Source organism: Buteo buteo, chromosome 12 (genome assembly GCF_964188355.1).
Source record: "Buteo buteo chromosome 12, bButBut1.hap1.1, whole genome shotgun sequence".
Classification (NCBI taxonomy): domain Eukaryota; kingdom Metazoa; phylum Chordata; class Aves; order Accipitriformes; family Accipitridae; genus Buteo; species Buteo buteo.
Window position 1 is genome coordinate 37,809,104 of NC_134182.1, and position 18,718 is coordinate 37,827,821.

At 43.3% G+C, this 18,718-nt stretch overlaps 1 protein-coding gene across 1 annotated transcript in view; it reads right to left on the reverse strand.

Moving 5' to 3' along the window:
• Nucleotides 1-802: 802 nt before the first annotated feature.
• Nucleotides 803-18,718, reverse strand: part of LOC142038214 (disintegrin and metalloproteinase domain-containing protein 9-like) — a 30,653-nt gene continuing 12,737 nt past the window's right edge. The window contains exons 5-22 of the mRNA XM_075043418.1: nucleotides 16,805-16,881; nucleotides 15,852-16,041; nucleotides 14,983-15,048; nucleotides 14,465-14,536; nucleotides 13,551-13,720; nucleotides 12,200-12,281; nucleotides 11,292-11,425; nucleotides 10,901-11,072; nucleotides 10,687-10,779; nucleotides 10,256-10,451; nucleotides 9,631-9,736; nucleotides 8,687-8,870; nucleotides 7,943-8,023; nucleotides 6,894-6,999; nucleotides 5,148-5,286; nucleotides 4,559-4,661; nucleotides 3,810-3,937; nucleotides 803-3,026 (exon numbers count right to left, since the gene is read on the reverse strand). Of these exons, the coding sequence (XP_074899519.1) occupies nucleotides 2,912-3,026; nucleotides 3,810-3,937; nucleotides 4,559-4,661; nucleotides 5,148-5,286; nucleotides 6,894-6,999; nucleotides 7,943-8,023; nucleotides 8,687-8,870; nucleotides 9,631-9,736; nucleotides 10,256-10,451; nucleotides 10,687-10,779; nucleotides 10,901-11,072; nucleotides 11,292-11,425; nucleotides 12,200-12,281; nucleotides 13,551-13,720; nucleotides 14,465-14,536; nucleotides 14,983-15,048; nucleotides 15,852-16,041; nucleotides 16,805-16,881 (2,214 nt within the window). The 3' untranslated portion in view covers nucleotides 803-2,911. The remainder of the gene's footprint in view (nucleotides 3,027-3,809; nucleotides 3,938-4,558; nucleotides 4,662-5,147; nucleotides 5,287-6,893; nucleotides 7,000-7,942; nucleotides 8,024-8,686; nucleotides 8,871-9,630; nucleotides 9,737-10,255; nucleotides 10,452-10,686; nucleotides 10,780-10,900; nucleotides 11,073-11,291; nucleotides 11,426-12,199; nucleotides 12,282-13,550; nucleotides 13,721-14,464; nucleotides 14,537-14,982; nucleotides 15,049-15,851; nucleotides 16,042-16,804; nucleotides 16,882-18,718) is intronic.

The following is an 18,718-nucleotide window of genomic DNA, read 5'->3' on the forward strand; positions in this document are numbered from 1 at the left end:
CGCGCACACATTCCCTGGACGCTTTGGGACGAGCCTGCAGCGGGGCACCATCCTGGCAGCTGGAAAGAGCCCCAGTGAGCGGTGCCAGTGTCAATGCCCACAGTGGGGATCACCCCACAGACACGCAGCGTCCCATGCTGGGGGCAGAGCACCGCAGCAGTCAGAGGCAGTGCCACGGCCAACTTACTGCTGCTGCAGGTGAATGGTGTACGGCCTCCCCTCTATCCTGAGGACGTAGGACACTGCGTCCTTGCGTGTGCGGAAAAAGCAGAGAAAGTGAGAATTAGGAACGCTGGCTTTGGGAAAGCACGCTCCGAGGGCAGTCTTCAAACACCTAGGGCAAGCGCAAGGGCTCGGTGCTTTCCCAGGGAGCAGGCACAGCCTGTGGTGCCTCCGTTCCAGCTGCCAGCACATCTGTACCCCTCCTCCTCTACAGCTGGAGACCACGATCTCCTCCGCAACCCCATCCCGGCACCCCTGCAGCAACGTGCCTGCCGAAGTGCCGCCTCCCCCGTCGCGTTCGCCGGCAGCCGCAGCGGGACCGTGATCTGGGCCAGCGCCTGCGAGCCTGGAGGGGAGAGAGACCCGCGCCCTGCCGACCCCAACCCCCGGCCATGCGAGACGACCCCCAGGGGCATAGGGGGGCACCGGGAGCGGGGGCTCGGTCCGGACTCACGTAGCAGCAGCAGCAGCAGCGGCAGCAGCGCCCGGCGCGGCCCCATCTGCCCGGCCGGTAACGGCCCCGCCGCGCCGGTTCGGTTCGGCCCCGCCCCGCCGCGGAAAGCAGAGGCGGACGAAAGCGCCTTGTACAAAACCGGCATCTTTATTGCTCGTTTGTTTCTTACAAAGGGGGTCGGTAACAGCCCTTTTCGTCAGAGCCCGACGGTACCGGAGCGACGCGCGTCGCCGCACAAGAGAGCGGGGACGGTTCTGCGGAGCGCAGAGGTTTAAACGCGGGTCGGACGGGGACATCGCCGCCGCTTTCTCCAGACCTACTCGGGGGACGGGAATAAGCGTACACTTTAAAAAAGAAAGTCAGTAGTCATCTTCAGTGTTCAACACATGTAAAATTTCAGCTATTTCCTTTCCCTAGGATCGCTTCTAAAAACCACGTGTTCACTGCCCTACGCCACCACCCTGCAAATATTGCTAACAAGCATGCTGGAAGTATAAAAACTCTTTTATCTGTTAAAAGGCACCATTTTCAGCATAGTTTTAGTTCACACATACAGCTTCAAATACAATTAAGTACGTCTCTCTCTCTCGGATGACTTCATTCCCTGGATTCCCTCCTCTCGTCCCCACCCTCCGAACTCGAGTCCCGAGCTGCCCGGAGAGGCTCCCTCGGACCCCTGCCTCCCTCCACTGTAAAGCTAACTGTTACAGCCAGCCAGCCCAAACTGAGCAGAATACAACAAGAATTAGGACGTGATTATCTTGGAACAAATAGAAGACCCCCACAAATAGGTCTGGTGATATTCTAGGTGACATTTTACATATTTTAATAGTGTTATAAATCTTAGTCTAAGTTTATGGGAAACCACAGGAGTTCAAGTATTTTATTACTGCAAATGCAAACACTATATATATATATTTTTATATATGTATATACAGAGGAAAAGGGGGTTTTTGGCAATATTATGGGGGATTTTACAGACTGAGTTTGTACTCAGTGGCTAGCACAAAGTGAAAAAGCCAAGCACTCTTTTCAGTACTTATTTCACTTTTAGCAGGTTTGTGCAACAGATGTCTGTTTGTGACCGCCAGCATCCAGTTTCTGCCCACTGCACAACGGTATCACCATTAACAGATCTCCTCTCCTCAGCCAGCACACCAAATGCTACCCACTGCTTTTCAGAAACAGTTTTAAAATCTAGTTTAGTCAGTGGTCAAAACAGATGGCAGTCCAATCTAATGCAAGTTAGCCTGTAAGCATCCTGACTGACACTAAAAAGGCTTGAGGGTTAGGTGAAAGGGTTGCATTAGTCAACAGGTTCCTGTTTAAAGTGCTCAGAGAAGCTCAGGGGGTCTAGGCAGATAGACATTTTTTTGCTTCTCACTGTTCTGCAGGGACTGCTACTCAGTCTTCAGACCCAAATTAAAACCTAAGAGCACCCCGTTTTTTTAAAACCAAAATATGGCCGTGTCTTTTCGTACCTTTATTTTCATTGCCTATTCATATTAGTGGAAATTAGTACAGGATTCTCATTTAGCAACTCACAATTACTAATTTAAAACCACTAAAATTAGTGCTCATATAGCACAGCTTAGTGTCAGTCAGCATGGAAGTAAGAATTTAAGTGCATTATTACACATCAATAGACATATATACATGCATAAACATGTTTACAGTATATTTATCTTCCTCTGAAAAAGTACACTGATACCTTATTTCACTTGTGCCATTAATGTGTAAATGGATAACATTTTCCAGTCCATGCAAAATAATTTTAAATTAATTGGCCAGATTTCCTTGTTTTGAAAGTGGTATGGGTTACTTCAATTCTTCACCGTACATTTAGAAAGACGACAACAAATCAGACAATTTTGTTATCAGGGCTCATCGCAGAAATGGGGAAACCAAAAGTAACTCCCAAGTGCTGTATTTAAAGATTATTTAACTGCAGGCTGCTCCACTTCCAGCTGGACAGCCCTGCTGCAGTTTACAAAGCCACAATACTCAGATCTAAGAATGGGTTAGATGTTTTTCAGTTCCTGTAGCTTTGGTAGAGGTATTTAGTTTAAAGTTTTACATTCCTTGTTTCAGTATCTCATTTGCCTTATCCCAGGCTGCAGAAGGAAGGCTTTCCAAGATTACCATGGGCCACTCAATGCAAGAAGGATAACTGCAATTTCAGCTCTGTCTCAGTGAACAGGTCAGCTCATGTGAAGGCTCCAAAGAAGCCAAAAGCTATTTGGGAGGCAAAGGTGCCGGTCGAGAAGGAAAATACTGTCCCTGAGGTAAACATTTTTGCTGTGACGGAGGAGGTCCCTGAGGTGCACTTTTCTGTTGCGGAGGCGGCGGCCTACAAGGGGACAGAGAAGCCATCGTCAGTCCAGGTGACCACATCTGTACGCATGTCCCTCTCCCTCTTGCCTGCGGCCACTGCAGAGATTCCCCCCGGCCAGCTAAGCTGCTTCTTGCAATCTCAGCTTTCACGCTGAAGACTCATTTCAAACACGCTGTGGTCAGACTCTGCTTTCCATCGCGCCTGAAGTCCTCAGGGAACTCCAGTTTGTTACATCCCATTTTTCCCAAAATAGTTTAAAGACCCCCCCATGAGTTTTCCCCCCAACACAAGCTATTTTGAAGTACTCACTCTCGATACCTCATGCTTTCTGGATACGCATTTTTTATGGCACAGGCATTACATCTTAGAAATATAATTAAAAAGTAAAATGAAAAATAAAGGAAAACTTTCTGTTCAAAGTTAATGAGAAATGATCCCGTACTTGGCAATAACGTTCACAACTCAGTGAAATGACAGATTTTTGAGTAATTTCTTTTTAAACTGTCTGTTTTGAGAAGCATTTTATTCACCTGTATGCAGGACTAATCTGGCCCCAGAAAAGCATTCTGAAACCTGTTAATCAAAATGTAGCTTTGACAGTATGTAAAATGAATGCTATGGGTAATAGCACTTTAGTTCCACAGTGTGAAATGAAGGAGAAACTTCTTTCAATAAAAGGTCAGTCCTGCTGGCATATAATACATGATGAAATACCCTAATGCTTACGGAGATGAAGGCAATGACAATCTATATACATCAGCGCAACTGCCAGTTGTTATTTGCAATAACTCAACCAACCTTGTCGGCAGCTTCTGTGGCTGCAGTGCCTGGTATTGCGGAGATGGGTAGTAAGACTGGTGGTAAGCCTGCTGAGGATGCTGGTTAACTGGGTAAGATGGAACAGGAAAGGTGTTTGGTTCCATACCCTACAAAGACAACATAACGAGAACATTCACAAAATTGCACTTAGGGAATTGAAGTATTTGTTTCATTAGTTAAGTGCCACTTAAGACCACTTGCAAACAAACCTGAAAACATCAAGAGTTGCTCTTTCCTTCTGAGAAACTCAGTAGAAAGAAGCAACAGCAGTCTGAAAAGTACTATGTTTTGGGAAAAACAGAAAAGCTGATCACAACAAGTGTTTGATTTGTTCTGCAAGTGTGCTTTGGCTAGTTACTGCGTTCGGAGAGATAACTGACCTGCAAAGGAGTGGGGCTAAGGAGCTGGCAAGGATTGTTCCCCTCCTCAGGTGGGGCAGGGGGTTCCAGTGTAAGGGGAAGGGGGGTAGTAAAGCACGTAAACTGCTTGGCAAGCCAAGCACAGCCCATAAAAAAGCTTAAACAGTGGGAAACTGAGGAGTTCCCCCCACACACCCTAGGAAATAATTCTTCTCTGCCCCCTAGCAAAGAGAAAACCCAATTTGCAGAAATGAAATAATAAAGTAACTTTGAAGCTTTTATTAGGGCAAAAATTATATAAACTGCCGTCACCTGTTACTTTAGAGCAACAGATAGCAAATAAAGTAATGAAAAGTGGGTCATTCCTACCATGGGAACACCTCTGGGAGCATAAGGCATGCCGTGTGAAAAGCCTCTGTGGTGGTAGTCTCTCGGTTCGGTTTCTGTTCTAGGAGGTGGTGACTGAAGTGACCTGAAATCCAATTGATATGGACTGTGTGAGCATATAACCTTGACAGAATGACTATGCAGGCTATGAATCCAAGCGCTTTGAACCCATTAGATGGATTTATACTATCTTAGCACATATCAAATGTCAGGAACATAGTATTTGCCATGTATCTAATGAACAGCATAACCCTTTTTCTGTTTAGGACTATGATAGCTTCACTTTCCCACTTTATACCAAAGGTGGGACCCAAAAATATAAAACCCATCACCAATGCACGACAAAAAACATAATGCTAAAAAGAAAGTTCTCTGCTCCCTCAATTTAAGATGAATTTATCTTTTCTGTCATTGCCTGGGGCAAGCTAAATGCATCATTTGATGCAGGGGCCTTTGCCTGACATCTTGGGACTGGAATACGTCTCCATACTTTAGCATTGGCTTGTGTAAACAAACGTCTACGGACTACTTCAAAAGGGCAGAGGAGAAGGTGAAAAGAGAATGTACTTACGAATGGCAGCGTGACATTAATCTTCTACAGGATCGCTTCAGTCTGTCTCTTTTTGCAAATGCCAGAGCAGCAGCTATAAGGAGTGGGAGGACCAGGAAAAAAAATACCAGCAGGCCATCTCTCAGTGAGGTGTCTTTGTCTGATGGGGACAAAACGATGGAGAAGAAAAAAAGTATTACACGGCATTACCACCACTTGACTCATTGTAGCAGTAAGTATTTGGTAGGATTGGTTCTACAACTATTTTCCATTTTTCATAGAAGAAAAAACTAAAGAATCTAGTAAGACTGCAAGATATATGCCCAAATATATTTTTTTCTAATTATCTTTTCAGAGGGATTGTCTGGTCAAAGATGAAAGAACTGTGTGTGCCACGATACCCTGGGCTCTAACAGCATATTGAATTACTAGATCAATACCTAATTTTTCTTCCACTACATTACTGTGAAGACCTTACGAGCTCAACTGAAAGAGAGGAAAACTGAGTTTCTGCCCTTTGGGCTAATCCTAAATCTTCCTCTTCTCCTACCATTGTTTGCTGTAGGCAAAGAACTCAGGTTCTTAACAATCTCTACACTTTTATATGCAGCAAATTTCTCCACTGCAGGCTGTACAAAAAAAAACCCTTTCCCTTTTTTTTGTCTGATGATTTGAGGCATCTGTTCATGCTCCAACATGATTCACCAGTCTGTTATTGCATCAACATAGTGTCTATCTTCCCCCAAAACCCACACCATCTTATGAAAAACAGTCTTCAGGATCATTCTTGCAGCTCATAGAAGGGACTACATCAATCCCATCTTTATACACTCCACATGGGCATTGCAATTTCTCCAAATTACAGCTTGGATTTGGCTTCCTATTTCATCTTCAAACTGTCAGTGAGAAAAGTAAGCTTCACAGCCTCTTTCAGTTTGCTTTCTCACATGCATGAATTGTATTCCCCTGTCCCAGGCACCACATTCCCACTCTTCACATTCAAACATAGATACATATATCCTGAAAGTACATAGATACGCCATCTTGCCACATCAAACATTGACCTAGTACCCTTCCTGGAGGAAAAGCTACATGAAAAAAATCCACAAAATGCCGTCCCCAAACCATCTTTTTCCTCCACAAAAAAAAAAAAGCAAACCAGAAGTCTGCAAACAATACAGTGTCACAAACCTCTGTATCTCCCCATTTCTTTATCATGTACCTCTTCTATAGTGTAAGCTGTTTGGGGCAGGGACTACATTTGTATTTACTACCAAATGAAGCATGCTATCTGCACTCAAATAATAAACATTAATAAAATAGTGACTTGTCAACATGCATTGCCCTAACCCACCTCAGCCAGATGTTAGTTCTGACTGCACTGCAGGTGCACATGCAACTACCTGCAGATACCAGAACAGGGCAGCTACTCATCTCTGCCACTGCTGCTAGAAGCACCATGTCCTTATGAAGATGCAAATTCACATCCATGGATTTGAACCCACATCCTCAGCCAAATTTCATGTTTTGTTTGGAGCTAAGAATGGAAGGGACTTCAGTTCCCAGCTTGGATACAGAGAAGTCCAAGAAAATTTTGGTCCAAGATGGCAGAAATCACCTGAAGGCAATTAAACCAGTCCAGTTTCTTTACAGATTCCCAACATCCCAAAAAAGAGTAGTGCAACACCTTGAGCCCAAAACCTGAACTAGAATTGTTTGCAGATGAAACCTGGTGAAGAGCTAACCGCCAGCACTTCAACTACTTGCCATTATAAGGCGGTCCACTGTCCAGACTTCCTCCATAGCCTTTAGTGTCGCAGTAAGGAGGGGCCCAGCCTGCTTCACAGTGACAGTTCCTGTTGTTATTGCACACCTGTATTTAAACACCACAAACATCATAATATTTAGTAACTTAAGTTTCCATATATTTAAAAGCAGCATGCAGTAGCCATGACTGTCTATTCTTTCCTTTCCATATCACTCAGCCTGGAGAACTTTAACCGGTAACTCCCATGTCAATTCTAAACAGTTCTTGGCCAGGCGTCTCAAGATTTCACATGACTGAGCAAGCACAGCATTGTTCAGGATGAGCTTCCAAAGATTAGCTATCCCAACGGCTTAAAGAGCATGGCTTTTTCTTTTTTTTTTTTTTTTTTTGTGAGATACAGAGTTTCAAATTACATTAGTAATACTGGAATTGGGAATTATTCTTGCCTGGCAAAAAAAATACCACCTTAAGAGCTTTTGTCAAAGATTTTTTTGATACTGTTATAGGCTCTCTTGCCCCGAGACATTTTATAGAGAGTTTTACAGTTAAACAAAACAGAAAAATTAAGTCAATATCCACCATTTTAAAACTTGCTCAACTTGCATAACTTCGGTCCAATTTTTGCTGACTGTTAAAGGCACTTTTCTCACTAACAGTGCCAAAAAGCACCTTTTAATAGCAAAACCCATCCTCAAGAACCCCACAGAACATTTTTAATCACTCCACCTAGCATCACGATTACTTTATTTCACATTAGTTACAGCCTTAAACAGAGAAGGGCAAAAGACTTCCTAGGTGCAAAAAAGACTAGTATATAGACACTACTGATTAAGCACAATTACAGTGTACCTGGCTCAAACTGGGAATCTTGATAAAAAAGGTTTGTTTATATATTTGCACACTCATTGGCTCTAAAAATCTAGTGTTGTCATAACAAAGACGTCAGAGGTCCTCACGTAGAAATACTGCCACTTACACCACAACTTACGGACTTCGTGTTCATTGTAAGTGGACTATCAGTAGGAGCAGAAGGTCTTGCACTGCTTACCCCATGCCCGTGACACTGCCTCTCCACGTCACAGTCGTAGTTCAGAACAGAGGCACTCACACACTGGAAGTGCCTGCAGATCTAGGGGAATAGAGAGAGATGCACACAAATGAAGCAAGACGTCATTTCACTGGCTTAGCCCTTCTTCCCCCTGCCACGCTCCCCTGGCTGCCCGCTCCACAGCCCACGGCTCTGCTCACTGACCACAAAGCAAGTCTCGTACTCTTATGTGATAAACCCCAACTCTACAGAAACACGTCTGTTCTACAAAAGGCTTCTCAGTATGGGGTCTGAACTGTCACTGGAAGTCTTTTGTCTCTAGTCTGAATGTAAAGGAATAGCAATTAAACTGTGCACAGTAAGGGTATGTGGAATGCACATTCCTCTGCTGAGGCTAAGCTTCTAGGCTTTTTAGTTGAGTTGGATTTTAATTCAAAGTTGTCTTAAAGGCATTTGTGTGTGCCTAGCTCTTCCTGGTCATTGACAGAGCAAAGATTCTGGCTCTCAACAAACTTAATTTCTTTTGCTTCATCTATAAATGAAAGGCTCATTACATTTTTATGCACGTGCACTGCAGTACTAGGCAGTGTGGGGAACCAATGGACTCGCTCAGTTTTGCATTAACTACAGGCATCAAAAAAATTTATGGCCATAAATATTCATGAAACAATACAGCTGAAAATTTTATTCACATGAAAACCCCAAATTATTACTTTAAGAAATCACTTTTTAATTGTTAATTACCTTTCCAGTATCACATTTGGTGCCTTCATTCACCATTCCTGGGTCCGGGACATCAGAGCCTAGCTGGAAATCAACACCCCAGCACGTGGTGCCTCTAATGGGAGTCTGGATAATAGCAGGCTTAATTCCAAAAACAGGCATAGTTTTCACATTTTCACATTGCAGCTTCCCACACATGGCATTCCTACAACATCAACACATGAATATTGCAGTGACACTTGAATTTATTCTGAGAAAAAACCTAACTATCACGCATTTGGTATGATCTTTTCTTTCTACTGGAAGACACTACTTGAAAATAAAATTGAGGCAACTTGCCAAACAAAATTGAGCTGGGCTTCATTTCAGTGCTGCAAGAGTATGGATTTATCCCTTCTTTCTGTAAGCTCTTGGGATCTTTACATTAAAGAAAACATGACTATTTACTACTTGGTTTTTTGTATGTGAACACCTTAGGATAAGAACAATCCATGACGGGAGATGTGGGACACACTGTCCTTGCCGTAGCCCCACGTCTGAACACGTGATGCACAGATCCACTGAGGCCGCAGAACACCACACACACAGGAAACCGTGGCACGAGCCTGAAAGTTTCAAACCCAGCTAGGGAAGAATTGCCTGACCATTCAAATTCATTTCAACTATTATGTGCAAGAGTTAAACCCAGACAATCTAAAACAGAAGTCAACAAAACTTAGAACTGCATAAGTGTGGGGGCTTTAAGCACTAATAACAGCTTCAGAAATTAGCATAAAACATATCTTTTCTAAGCTATCTCACCATGGTTTCACAATGATACATAGATGTCAGTAAGGTTAGATTCTGGGATAACATGCATCTCCCCAGTCCAACTGCTAAAACACCCCAAACTAATACTACAGCACCCAAATAAGGATTCTCAGTGATACATTTAGGAACTTCTTGATGCACTGGGCTCAACTCACCAGCTGGAACATTTCTTGTAGTCATGGCCATGGAAACCACAGTTGCCAAATCTGTCACCCTTGGAATTCACCTCAGCAAAACAAATGTTGGGGGCTGCTTTGGCTTCTGCAAACAACAGCCCACCCCCCAGACAGAGGAACCAAGTTACAAAGGGACAGAAACATCTCATATTATCATGTCTCCTTTACTCAGAGCAATTATCCTGCTACATGTAGTATTTTCCATGCAGCACAGAGAGCTCAAGAACCCCATCAAAACAATAAAGAGGTGAAAATGTCAACACTACAAGGTTGCAAGTTTAAAAAGAGAGAGAGAAAAATAGTCACTTAACACTGAGTCAATTATACCATTTGATATTTCTTCATAGCTTCTTTACAGCCCTATACACCAGGAGCCCCACTGTAATAGGAATAATCAGTGCAAGAAAATAACTACTTGAATCACCAGCACAGCATTAAATGTAACAAAGGAAGAACATGTGAAGGCCAAGCCGTAAATATCACTATTTCAAATCCTTTGCCAAAGCCAGCTGGTCTTTGTTACAAGAAAACAAGTATATTTTAAATAAACTTATTCTTTTAGCTACATCTCCTAGAAAAATTGTAACACTGTGCTCTTCCTTACTTGAGCCAAAGATATCCTGACACTGTGCATCATAGTACTGGCAAACGCCATTGTAACAGTAGGCTTCCTCGTTGTGGCATGGGTGACCGTTCTGAACGGTGAAGTCCGGCTGGCAGAACTGGGACGTGCCGTTGCAGTACTCTGGAAGGTCACACTCGTTGTTACTCGCCCGACACTCAGTTCCTCCAGGAAGGAGCTAAAGAGAGAGGGAAAGGGAAAACTGTGTCAGAAAATAGAAACCTTACAGCAGAGACAAACACTGCACTCAACTCGCAATATGCCCCCCCAAAAAGGGCATTGATCTGAAGCCCTCGGTGGGTGCTGTGTACATCCATGACAATTCCCTCTCCCAGATGCACTGGCTAGGCCAACGCTCTCCTTTTTCTCAACCACTGAAGAACACTTCCAAATAATACACTTGAGTCTCTTACCCGGCAGTTTTTACAGCAGTCGCCATAAGCACATTCAGCACCGGATCGGAGTCTGCAAGTACCTGGTTCACAGCAAGGATCACTTTCACATTCCTGAAAACAGAAGCGCTGTGAATGTCCAGAAATTGCAGCCTCCGCCATGCACAGTCCCCTCTCCAGCGAGAGGCACGCAAGACTACCCTGGCACCATTTGTAAAACACACAAGCTACCAACCTTTGGTGAACCACAGTCACACTCCTCCCCAGCATCTACCAGCCTGTTCCCACAGTATGGGACACTATAGGTTTCATCAGGCTTGGGAACATTGAGCAGGCAGCTTCCACCTTTGTTGAGAGTTAGCTTCTCAAAGTCTTCTGCACTGCAGCTGCTGAAGTTCCTCGATCCCCTGCAACAGAGAACATGAGCTTATCTTTACGCTAAGCCAACCCACAAGCATTTCCTCAGTTTGTAGAACAAGGGTAACATTTACTTTCCCCATAAGCTGCAAGTGTGACAAGACTCTTTGTGAGAGTACTTTGAAAATGAAAGCAACCTGTAAAAACTAAGCGCATGGGTGGGGTGTTTCGACCCTTGGAAAATGCATTCCCTTTTGTCAGTCACTTACGATGCTCCAGAGCTCATAATGCAACTGCTTGCTCCGCAGTGACAGACGCGTTCATCATCATGGTTCATCCCCAGGTTATGTCCCAGTTCGTGAGCCATAATTGATGCAAACATCTGTATACTGATTCTTCCAAACTGCACAAGAGCAAACCAGAAGAAAATTAGCGGACAGCTTATATTGAGAAAGTCAGCGTTCTGTGCCAAAAAACCACTTCTGTCATTCCGTCTCTACATTAACAGGATTCTCAGACCAACTGTGCCTGCCTTCCAACCAAGTGCATGTCATTTGCTTATTACTAAGAGCCCTTAGATAAACATATTTGGGACACAACCTAACAACCTCTACTTTCCAGCGCAGCTGCAACAGTAACACAAAAACTATAGTTCTCCACACCAGCCCAAATCTCCTTAAATACGCAAACTCCAATTCCAGTACTTGTGTCACTAGTCCAAGAAAACAAGATTGCTGGAATCGCCAGTTATCAGAGATCAGCAATTCAGTTCGTTAACGCTCTGCAACTTCACATAAAGAGGGCAGTGAACCGGCACTGCTCTAGGAGTTCACGACTGTGGAGGTCAAGCAGACACGAGACAACAGACTTGAGAACATCCACAGCTCCCACATACTTATAGGGCAGGGGCACTTAAAATGCCAGCAGAGAAAGCCTGCTCCTTTTTCATGAGTGCTGCACACTGAGGAGAGGGGACGCTGAGCAGAGGATGCACAAGACCACAGAAAAGTTGTGATCCAGATATCATTGAAGTGCCAGAAATGGTTGGGGACCACATAAAAGCCCCCCCTAAGCCACTTCAGCTTTGTTATTAAAGATTCTGTACTTCCAGGAAGACTTCTGGAGTGCAAAACTCTTTATCTTGATCACATTCACAGTATCACTAAAGATATCTCACCACATTAATGCCTCCTGCATGGCTCTTGGAGCATACTGTTCCAACATAGGCCATTCCAGCTGTGCCACCAAACCCCTTCTTCCTACAGCCATGGGGAGAAAAAGGAAAGGCAATCATCCCAACTGTACAGACGCACGATATGCCAACAGTACAGCCCATCTGTACAGCCACTCAGTACATCAATTCTGCTTGTGGAGCACAAAATCCTGCTTTTCCAGCCTTCCAACGCTAACAAAGGAGCACTGCTAGCAGCGCTATTATTGACTGTGAGTATGAATCTACCAGTTCAGCTTTATCTTTCTGTTCATGGTTCTTTTTTAAATTAAGACAAGAGTTTGCAGAGAAAGTTAGCCTCTTCCACATCTTCCCTCCAAATATAGAGGGCTAAGTGGTCCACCCTTAAAATCATTTGTTTTAATTGGCTGTTAGCTGCCTTTCTATTATTGCCAAACTCCATAGATTTCTTTCCTTGTCAACTTCCTTCCCATTACTCTCTTATTTTGTTTCTACACAGTTCTTAAAGCTGAAGCGCAAAAGCACAATGCAACACATTTTACTTCATATAAAAGAATTTTAAAAATTAATATTTTTTCAGCCATTATCACCTTCATCACCTGAACGGTGCTGTTCTGCCTCAGAGGAAAAGAGGCTCCCAGCTCCTGCAGGAAGGGGAGCTACTGCTTTGCACAAGGGCAGGCCAGGCTGTTGTCTCGTGCGAAGCAGTGCTCTCGCCTCTGCCCTCTCTCTACTTTGGGCAGTGACTTCCTAAGGACTGCACAATCTGCAGGAGCGGGAAGTGCACAGGGGCAGGCGTCCTGGAAGCGGGGCAGAGACAACAGCTCAGGAAGCGCTGTGCTAGTTTAAGGCAGTAGGGACGGACACATTAACGTCACATGTCAAAGCTCAAACCACGTAGCTAGCTTCTGGATACCAACTGCAGAAACAACTTTTTCTGCATTAAAATACAACTCTCTGCACCAGGTTTATGTTCATTTTCATGTGGAAAAAGCCCTAGGTTACAAGTCTAACTGGTGTATGACCTGACAAAGGATTATCTGAAAGGAAACTTTATACAATATAACATATAACATTGCAGGACATGCAGGACAGGAAAAAAAAATTGTTATTTAGCAATATACCTGTCAGAGAGGACACTGAATTCAAGGACCACAGAAACCTTCTTAAAAATGCTTAAGTTGACTTGGAATGTTTTAACAAGTACATAAAACAAAGTAGATTGCACTGGGTTCTCTGCTAAAATACAACAGCTACTTTTGATACTAGAGCACGGCTGAGCAGACGGGAAAAGAATAAGCTTCTTAAAAGTCAAAGGGAGGGAACTGCAACTCACAGAACAAACTGGGCACTGTCATGTCTCCGGCGCAAAACAAGATTCTTCTCTCGCCACTGTACAAAATTTGCCAGCACATCACCAGCACCTCCGTCTGTGCTAATTACGTTTTCATACTTCCAAATCTCTAGACCAACCAGCACAATGCGGATGTTCAACATGATGTACATCTGGGGCAGAAAAAAAAAAGAAGTATTTCTGAAGGCCTTCAGATAAGAACAAGTGGTCTGGCATTATGTGTCTTATTGCAAGAATCTACTCTTTCTGTTTGGGTTTGTTTGGGGTTTTTTGTGTGCTTTTTGTTTGGTTGGTTGGTTTTTTTTTAAATTTAGTACACAATTCAAATCACCAGAATGCATTTTCCCTGTGATTCAGACTTTCATTAGCTACAGGATCAACGAGAAAAGCCAAAACAGAAATAAAAAGCGGTCTCAATCCTGACAAATAGCTTTGTCTGAAATAGTTGAAAGACATGCTTTTTCTCTACCTTGACAAATACTTAAGAATTGCAATAATTGCAACAATCTGTCCTGTCTCTCACTGTATGTAATGCAGGTTGGAAGAGTTCCCTAAATTAATTCTCATGACTGCAGATGAATTTAGAGGTGGAGAAGTTTTCATAGTGATGCATTCACCAAAACCCACTGTCAATAATTACTGCCATCGCTTTGCAGCCCCTGCTCCTCTGGCACTCCTTCAGCACAATGTGCAGGTGCGACTCTGAGTTCCATCAGTCATCAACATGATGGCCGAGGGAAGAGCTTAGCTCCTGGCTTGATAAAAACCTTTATTTCATTCTCACCAAAGTGTTAACAGAACAGACACCAAGGTGGAATTTTACAAAGGTAAACAGAGCTGCAGGGCTGCTGCACACAGCATCATTCCCACTTACACTCAGCGTAGCTTTAACTTACACTGTCAAGGAAGTTTGCCAGCTGCACCATGTGTTCTCTTACTTCTGTTTCGCTCTTCCCAAAATCTTCAAACTGCAAGACAAAGAAACTTAGTCATAAAGAGATAAAGACAAGAGTTAGAAAAAGGAACAATACTTTTTCAGACTAGCAACATGAAAAACATTTTTGCCTGGCTCCAAATCTCCTGTCAAGAAGACACTAATCAAGACAGCAGCATCTTCATTGCTATGGCTCGACAGCTCAATATTCAAGAGAAAACAGCAAAGGCAGTTTTTGCCACGTGTTTTCCTTACATTATTAGATTCCTTGCTCATAGAAACTCTCCATGTCTGACGGTTCACTCTTTTCCTGAAGAGTATTGCATAGAACATGCTTATTCAGTTTTAGGTCAGCATATTTACATAACCTTGGCTAAAGTGTCAGTGTCTTTCAACAATCCATTTGGGAGTAACAAAGACTGAGGGCTTTTCAAGCCATCTCCTGGGGAGAAGGAAGGGAAAGCGACACACAATCCCTACCTTTTCTTTATCCACAACTATGAACAGCTCCACATATCTTGTTTGATGTAGGACTGCTCTCTTTCTCTGCGGAAAAAAGTTTTAGCCAACTTCATTTTTATTAATTCAAGCGTAAACAAACAAAAAAAATCACGACATTGTCATATTTCACTTGATACAGCTAGTGGTTTGAGAGGCACACCCAAAACACACTGTGCCAAGACAAAAACAAGCCAAAACCAAAAAGTGTAATCCAATGCAATGACAATTTGTCTGTAAGTATTTTACACTAAAATTTAGCTGCATAAAGATTCATTGTGTTTCAAAAGCAAGGGAACTTTACTTTTCACACAGATTTCTTTGGAAAGGCAGTATACACTTCTATAAAGGAGCAGAAAGATACTAACAAGCAAATGCCAACAACCTTGAAGTGAAACACAATGTTTTTCATTCTCCTGCTTTTACTGCAATCTTGTTCCTGTACAGCCAGTCTTTAAACGACAAGGGGGACCTTCACAGCAAACTGTTATTCTGATGGTTAGAAGGGTGCAATAAACAACACGATATTCTCCTGGCTTCTGATGCAATACTTTGTTAATGAGCCTCTCCAATGAGGGTAGTGTTCCTGCCCTTAAAAGCCCCAAAAAGCTCTGCCCATGAATAATCTAACTAGCCGCTCGACTCTCACTGCTGTGTGCAGAAGCAGAAGGAAATTGCAACCGCGTTGTCGAAGCAACTGAGTTTTTCAGCAGTGTAGAAAGCCCTCTGAATCAGAAACCTTTAGGTATGTGTTAAACCCCAGGAAATCTGATAAGCTGCTTCCATATTCTTAGCTGAACACTCACAAAACCCATTATAGGGGACTGCGGAGAAAACAGTGGAGTACTTACTCGCAGCAGCTGAGTCATACTGGGATGGCGATCTTCCTCTGTATGCTCCCTTTCATGGTCTTCAGCGGTTACTCCACACATCGTGGGCTCTTTCTTCACATTATCCAATCGATATAAAATGTGTTTAGAGCCAGAAGAGGAATCCATGGGCTCAATCCCATAGGTGATGTTCCCTATTGTCACCAAACCCCTAAAATATGGTAGTGTGTGAGAATTCTTGCATTAAGCACAGAGGATAGTTACCCAGATTTTTACAGTAAAACAAAAAAACAGTCATTCTTTGATAACTAAAGGCAGGTCTATATCTCAGTCCTTGCAGAACAGCATGCTTCATTTCAAGCCTGAAAGCAGGCTTTCACTGGATATGGCCTTCACAAATACAATAAATTAAATATTTTCTTTATGAGCCTGCAACACCCCAGAAATTATTTACAAGCATTAAACAGAGATGCTTTAGTTCAAATACACTATTGCCACTCTGGTGTCTGACATGGCACTGCAAAAAAATCAGTGTCCCAAAACATATGGAAATCAGCCCAAAGCAGAAAAAATTTCCAATGAAATTTTAAGTGCACAAGCTCTAGGGCCAATTTTGTAAACTTGCAGACTCATGTTCAAGTTTCCATTTTTGGACTATGTACAGTTCTTTGTAAAGACCATCTATGTAAACTAGAAAATAAGCCAAAATTTGTATCAAAGAACAACTCACTGTACTCCGATAACAAACTGCATTAATCAACTTATTTAATGGTATTTCAAATATCTATTAACCACGTGAATAAAAGATACCACAGAAAGACTGCACAAAGGCATACACTATTGCAGCTTGGCCCCAGACAATGAATCCCCGCCTGGCTGAACAGTAGTTAAAAACAGAGCAAGAATTTTGTTTCAGGTTCAGTGAGCCGCGAGACTCACGTGACAACAGGGACACAAAAGATGAGCTGTGCTACCTGAGCCCCGAGCAAGTGCTGACAGCAACCACAGAATCCAGGGTCCCCTCCACGTATCCCTGGTAATGGCAGTGATCCTACATGGGAAAACAAGGGCGCGTTACACACATACTCCACGCATACCTGCATACCCAGTGTCTCTGATCGTGTAGTTGTTATGCCTGCCACTGACCGGCAGTAGTTACAACTTGAGAACGTAATATGCTTTAAGTTAAATTTACCACATGCCTTTTATCTACAGTCTGTAGCTTCTAACATGCTTCTAGCTCTACCACAATATAGTGGCATTTTCTTTTGCTAACATGCATCTAAAAATTTCCTCACCTGCCTTACTGCCACAAGGACTTACATACATGAAGCTAATCAAGATGCCACAGGGGCACAGCAGTCCAACTGGATCCCTACCTCCCTATCCTGTAAAGCAGATACTCTTCACAGCTCCATGAGGCCAGCAGTTCATTACAGATTTCAGTTTAAAATCCCACTCACCCACTCAGTCATTCTACCTGAAGCCGGATTCAGAGCCAGTGCTACCAACACATTATCAATACCAGGCAAGCAGGGCTCAGAAGCATTATCTAGCAATTGGATTTCTTAACCTGACCATAAACCATCCCACTCTTAAGTTCTGTTCTCCACCCTGCCTCAAATATTTCGAGGCCAGCCCCTCCCTACTGATTTGGGCCAAATCACCACTCAGTCTTCTAGAAAACAGTCCCGCTGAATGTTTGACTTGTACATAACCTCTCTCTAGCAAGAAGAGGGCCAACACCTGCTATCCTCACCAAGAGGCGCTGTGCTGCCAGAAGTTTTTGGTTGTGCACTAAACCCCTCATCAGCCCTGATAAGGCAGAATATTTCCATTTTGTCCTCTGTGTATCTATATTTTGGAAACTAGACAAGGGGGTAGGATGGGGAAAATACACTCCATTTTCTCTGGCAAGTGCATTTTTGAACATAATTATAGGGGTCAGGTAGATTATGTCGCCTGTTTCAGCAACAAATGCAGAAAGCACTGAAGGCATGCGCTAATCCTTCAGGGCCACCGTGACTTTCACGACCTCGCGCAGAAAAAGCATTTTTCCTCTTAGTCAATTACTTTTAACTAGGAAGTTAGACAGACTCAGGTGCTCTTTTTTCAAAAATGAGATCCCATGAATCATATATGACTAACGCTTCCCTTTCAAAGGAACAACATTGATACATAAGAACAGTAAAACCATTAGGAATACTCTCATCCTTTTTGTATTGCACAAGCTGCTCGTTATTCTTACTCTACTGAAGCAATTAAATTTTCAAAGGCAGCCTACCAGGCAGCCTGCCCGTACAGAAAAAGAGGGCTGCAAATGTATTTTCAGTGGAATAACTCCAATGCTATGCAGATAGCATCCCTCCCAAAGGTCCTCTAGACTTGATCTCCTCCATCCCTTCTAGTAGTTCCCAAATTTCTGGACTAACAGATAGCCTGTCAACCCTCAAAAATTCTTAGAGTCACTGACAGACAGCCTCACACAAGTGAAAAGATGGGTCAGCAGCTGACTGTTCTTTTTGACTTGTGGACCAATCTGGAAGACCATTGTGTGTAAAAGTAAAAGCTATATATTCAGTTACTAGACCACCTCAGTTCTGCTCCGCATGTTCTGGTCCCCGTGAGAAGGAAGGCCTGTGTCCAGAAGCGATACCAACATTGCACTGTGCTGTATAGCAAGGACAGCACCACTCTCGGATAAGATATCTGACAGCTAAGAAAAGCATTTCCTTTTTAGAGAAGAGTAGCTTTTAATCAGACAGCAATCACCTCCATATAAGATAACACAGGTCTATTACAAGCTCCAGGCTAGAGCCTCATCCAAAATCAAGGCTGCTCTCCAGGAAGAGTGCAGTGCATGCACGGGATTAGAAGGGGGCCCAGCA